Source organism: Nestor notabilis, unplaced genomic scaffold (genome assembly GCF_000696875.1).
Source record: "Nestor notabilis isolate BGI_N333 unplaced genomic scaffold, ASM69687v1 scaffold17356, whole genome shotgun sequence".
NCBI classification, from domain to species: domain Eukaryota; kingdom Metazoa; phylum Chordata; class Aves; order Psittaciformes; family Psittacidae; genus Nestor; species Nestor notabilis.
Window position 1 is genome coordinate 2,578 of NW_009932568.1, and position 5,906 is coordinate 8,483.

A 5,906-nucleotide genomic window follows, 5' to 3' on the forward strand; every position below is an offset into this window, starting at 1 on the left:
TTCATTTTATTGTTTTTTTAAAGGAGTTAACGCTCTTTATGCAAAGATCCCCCGTGATTTTTCTTTTTCTTTTAATTTTTTTTATTTTTATTTTTTCCCCAAGTGTTTTTTTTTTTTTTGCACAACTTGTTCCCTCGGAGTCCTCTGAGAAGTGCAACTTTCTTTTTGGTCTTTTCCAAGTGAAGATGGGTTGGTGATTTTGAGTTTCAGGACTTCAGCAGAGGGAATAAACATGTTTAAAAACTTTAGGCAGGACAAGGGTTGGACTGTTTGGAAGGATGAGTGGTTTGGGGTTCTCAATCTTTCTAATTTCTTTTTACAATTTGGGGTTTATTTGGGAAGATGCTGGAGAGGGAATCATATTACTGGACTGAAGTCACGGATCATACATGCATATGTAGCACTCGTTCTACATTTTTAATTACGATATTTAGCATTTCTCCCTCAGACACATCCCCCTTCCCCCTCCTTGATAGTTACTGGGAACAGACACGATCTGAGTGGGAAATGTTGGGACACTCCTAATCCGTGGCAGGGGAAGGAAGGGGCATGCCTGAAACCTAGTTTACAACTGGTGGTATTTATAATTCTTTATATTTTGGGGTGGGATTGTGCTCCTTTTACTTTTTTTTTTAATTATTATATTTTAAAGGTCCTCTCTCTTTTTTTTTTTTTTTTCCTTTTTTTTTGTTTGTTTTGTTTTATTTCATTCTGCTCGTAGGACCGGCATGATGGAGTGCCCAGCCACAGTTCCAGGCTGTCCCAGCTGGGATCCGTCTCCCAGGGACCCTACTCCAGCGCTCCTCCGCTCTCTCACACCCCATCCTCGGATTTCCAGCCGCCTTACTTCCCACCCCCCTATCAGCCTCTTCCTTACCACCAAAGCCAGGACCCTTACTCCCATGTCAATGACCCCTACTCCCTAAACCCCTTGCATCAACCCCAGCAACATCCCTGGGGCCAGAGGCAGAGGCAAGAGGTGGGATCGGAGACCGGGTCACTGCTGCCGCAGCCTCGGGCCGCCCTGCCCCAGCTCTCGGGCCTGGACCCCAGGCGGGACTACCACTCCGTGAGGAGGCCAGATGTCCTGCTCCACTCAGCTCACCATGGCCTTGACTCCGGGATGGGGGACAGCCTTGCCCTGCACGGCATCGGGCACCCGGGGATGGAGGAGGTCCAGGTAAGGCTCCGCGTTGCTTTCTCCTGGGCCATACAGATGCCTCCCAGGCTAGAGCCCCCATCCCTCGGCTAGAAATCATCAGAGAGGGGCTTACACCGATATCGGTGCAGGTTACCATCCTTTTTCTGCACTGGGATTATAATCCTGCTACTGCCCGTCCTTCACTTTCTTTTTTTAAATTATTTTTTAGAGAGAATTTATTTCATTGCTATCACTCACCGGCTCTGCTTTGCAAACCAAACCCTACCCTGCAAGCAGAGTGCAGGGAAAGGCAGACATACTGTAAATATTCCACGTGTTTCAAAAACTGGCAAAGTTTAAGCCTGGCTTTTCAAATTCCAGTTATTTTCCATGCAATCTCAGTTTATCCCCTCCCTTAACCACCCCAACCAATTTCTTGCAGTTCAGGGATTTTGATGAAACTGTCCAATTACTGCATTTTTCATTCAGGAGGGAAAATATGAAAAAACCCAAACCAAAAGCAACAACCGGTGTTCAGGAACCCACCACCCTTATTTTTTTAAGCATAATTGGTGAGGAAGCACTGATTTTAAAGAGTTTGATTCCCTCTTTTGGGTAACAAAGGAGTTTCACTGGGCTCAAAGCACAGTATTTCTCAGCCTTCTTCCATCCCACGCGAAACTCATCATCACGTGTTATTTCCTAAAAAAAACCCCAACCCCAAACAAACCCAGAAAGGTCCTTAACAGCTTCGGTGCTGGGGGGCGGGGGTAAGGGTTTGCACCTTGCTGGAGTAGGGCATGGCCCAGGAGGGGGACTCCGAGACGGAGGCTGGAGCCTCAGGGGCCAGTTCGTGCGTTAGGCTTTGCTAGTAGGGATTTGGGGGTTCCCCTCCATTCTTCCCGTCCCTCCTCACCAAATTTCCGTATCATATATATATACGTATATATACACTTGGGATAAACAAACACTGGATGAGATACGCGCTTCAAAGTTATAGAAAGGGGTAAAGAAAGGAGAAAAGAGGAGTCTGAGAAGGTAAAAACGACCGTGAAAAGGATCCTGCTGAAAAAAAACATCACAAGCAGAGCAGAAGCTGGGTGGCTAGTTGCATTGGCTTGAACCTGGTTTTAGGACTTCAGGGGAAAATATCTGCGATTTGCTGGGGCAAAGTGCTTTAGAAATCGAAAGGTTTTGGCTTTGCTCCTGGCTCCGAGCTCATCGGGTAGCTGGTTTCTGCGGGCTTCCAAGCGGGTTTTGAGAGCAGAGGACATTCCCCTCTCCCTAGGGCTCGGCTCCCAACCTCGGCTCAGCCAAACCGCCTTGGGGGTCAAGTAGAGCTTTACTTCTGTGAACATGTCTATCTTTCTCTCGATAGACATTAAGTACTGTTTGTGCTTTGGTATTTACACTTTCCCCAAAGAGAAGCCAGTGATTGTTGTGGTCTTGTGAGAAAGAGAGAGAACACGGAAGAGATAAAAAAGAGAGAAGAAAAATATAAAAGATAGAAGAAACAAAAGGAGAAAGACAAAAAACGAAGAAATGATGGAGAGAGAAAGAAGATAGGGAAAGGAGGGGGAAAAAGAGGAGTGGGAGGGAAAAACGGAAAGAAGCAATAGGGAGAGGGACAGAAAGAGGGAAAGGTGGGGAGAGATAGGAAAAGCAAGAAAGGGACAGAGACCGGGAGAAAAGGGAGAAGAGACAAAAGGGGGAGGGAGGGTGGAAGAGAGGAAGCGGGAAAGCAAGAGAGAAAGATAAAGCAGGGAGGGAGGGGAAAGGAGTGGAAGAGACACAGAGAGAAAGAGGGAAGAAAAGGTCCTACTCAGCTCAAATAAAACAGCTCTCCTTCCTTTTCTAGTAAAACATCCCTTCTGCGAGCAGGGCTCAGCACTCGCGGAAAGTGCCGCCCCGGCGCCCGCCCGCCCGGGCCGGTGACCAGGGTGGGATCAGTCTGGAATAGGGATGGGACAGGTATAGGGATGGGACTGTGCCAGGGCAGACATGACCATGGGCTTGGGGTTCTTGTTTTGGGATGTTGAGGCCGCTGGAATTGAAACAGGCCTTTTATTTCTGAAAGTTTGGTCTCAGGACGGGGGAGGAGGGGAAGAGGGAGAGGAGGGTGTCCCAAGGAGAAACACGTGAAGGAAGAAGTGTCCAACTGCAAGTTAGCACAGGCAGGAGAGAAAGCAACCCAGTATTCACTCCTACCGTTCAGCATTTTCTATTCTTGTCCCCCTCTTCTAGTGACAGATGAACTTGGACAGTTTTCCAACCTGATTTTTAATATAGATTTATTGTAGAATCAAGGAATCCGTTCTAGAGATTCTAAATAGGAATCTACAGGGATTCCTAGTTAGGCGATATATACTTATTTTCCACGAACACTAGAAAGAATTTCCAGGAAGGGTCTCAAATAGGTGTTTTGTTTGGTTTTGTGGTTGTTTGTTTGGGGTTTTTTTTTGTTTGTTTGTTTGTTTTTGTTTTGGGGTTTTTTTACTAGTCCAAAAAGTTGAACTGGTATGTAGGTATACAGTTGGATAAAGATGTGTCTCTTTGCTTTAGCTTACCCATGTCTGATCAAATACGTGCATGGGAGTGGGCTGGGCTGACAAGGGAGCATGAGACAGAGGCAGTGCGTGACAGAAAGAAACAGTGGTTATTTTACAAACGCCAAACCCAGGCCATGTGTGAGCCATTGTCCAGGGCTGGAATTAAGTGATTGCAACACGATAGTGCTCTGTTATTGTAAACAGGACGTATTGTAATGCTATTGCTGCCCCTTCCAAGGGGCATTTTCAATCTGCCATTTACAGCCTTCGCACAGGGAACAGATAAGCCAAGACCTAATGATTGAAAACAAATTTGCACCACCTAACAAGGACGCTGAAAAGAAAGAAACAAACAAACCCCAAACATTGCAACCCCAGATATTCACACACACACCGACTAGGCAAAAGAAGGGTTATCCTAGTAGAAGATACAATAAAGACAATATGCAGGGGAAATTCAGTCTCTTTAAAGGGAAACAAGAAGATTATTATTTTTTTTTCTCAGATATATTCATAGCTGTTGAAAAAGGTGGATATATATGGCATCAAGGAAGCTCCGTGCTATCAGATTATTGGAGGAGGGGAGGTAGGGGAATCTTCCTTCAGAGATTTTCTAACTCTATCTGGAAACTCATCACCTTTCCCCTCCCCGCACACACACCTCCACTCCTCTTCCTCCTCCCTCACACTGCCGTCCCTGTTTCTACGTGCTAGTTGGAGACACGGAGAGTTAAGTTGCGCCAAAACACGAAGATTCTTATAAAGTAACCCCTGGTATCACTTTTAACTAAAGAAGTCTAGTAATTAAAAGTCTGAGTTGTTTTTCCACGTTTCCGCATGCAGTCCTAATTAAATCTTTACGATCCTCTCTGTGACTATTAACTGCCAGCATGCTGAGCGAATATCCTGTACAAAAACCCAGCAGGAGGGCGTAATTAGATAGAAAATCAGACAGGAGTCTTCTCATTAACTACAACAACTAACCCACGTTGCTGATGGAGCGAGCGGAGTGCACGCACAGGCATAAAGCGTGGGCACAACCATCTACTCCAGAGATAAGGTGAGATAAGGAGTTAAAAAATGAAAAAGTAAAAATAAAAAAAAGAAAGGAAAGATGGCGTTTCATATTTACCTCCAATTCTGTGCCGTGGAGGTGTACCGTGATGCAGGATTTGCTCATCATCCCTCTTTGGGAGCTGCTCAGGGAAAGGAAGGAAGACTGTAATTTTATTTTGTGCCCTTTAGGTATGTAGCCTATTGATTATGAGACAGAGACACAGCCATGCACAAACACACAACAGAAGGAACCACACTGTGTGTGTGCGCCCGTTTCAGTGTGTATGCAAGGAAAATGAAAGGAAAAATCTCATAGAAAATATTGTTCCATCACATTTTTGGGGAGACGTAATTTTCTCCAAATCATATTCCACCTTAAATATCTGCTGATCAGAGAGAGCCGGAGATAAGGGCTGGATCGGGATAATCTCAGCCTTTCGTTGTAGCAAAGATTAAGTTGAAATAATAGCGAAGAAAATAATGGCTTTGCTGTAAAGATCTTTTCTTTATCAGTGAAAAAAAAAGTGACAACTCCCCAAATATGCAATAACCCGGAAAAAAGCCCCCAAACCCTAAATAGTCATGAGAAAAATAAAGTAATAAACCCAGGAAACCCACGGTTGCTCCCTTTCTCTAATAACCAGAATTTACCCTAAAACGGAACCTGCCGAAATCCTGCAATTATTCGTTCTGATGGCACCTCTTCTCTTTAGGAGATTTTTTTCTGTACCGACCGCAGATCCAGCGGTAATTTTGGATTGTTTATTTACTGTTGGGTTTTTCTTTTGGTTGTTTTCGGGTTTTTTTTTTGTTTTGGTTTTTTTTTTTTTTTTTTTTGGTATATCCGACGTTGGTATTGAGAAATGAAACCCAACATTTACTCTGTCCTCTGGGCCCGTCTTTGTTCTCTTCCCTGCTAAAGAAGTTAATGCCGTAATAACAGGTGTGCTCCTAAACGGGCTGGAAAGAAAGGGGAAAGAAGACGGGGGGGGGCGGCGACCGAATGGAAGGCTTGGAAAGGAGATCGAGAGACTTTTTGTCTAGGCAATCAATTTCATAGTTTCTTCTTTTGATAATGTATATTCCTGCTCCCCCCTTAATTCAGGAGCTGGAAATCTTCTGCTTTTGCCTCGGACAATGGGGGCGGATCTCTCCGGCTT

General features: G+C 44.9%; 1 protein-coding gene across 1 annotated transcript in view; it reads left to right on the forward strand.

Moving 5' to 3' along the window:
* Positions 1-721: 721 nt before the first annotated feature.
* The window catches only part of LOC104407243 (transcription factor AP-2-beta-like), a gene marked incomplete at both ends in the record, with an annotated part of 5,973 nt that continues 788 nt past the window's right edge, over positions 722-5,906 (forward strand). Inside the window, one exon of the mRNA XM_010016472.1 lies at positions 722-1,180. Within this exon, the coding sequence (XP_010014774.1) occupies positions 722-1,180 (459 nt within the window). The remainder of the gene's footprint in view (positions 1,181-5,906) is intronic.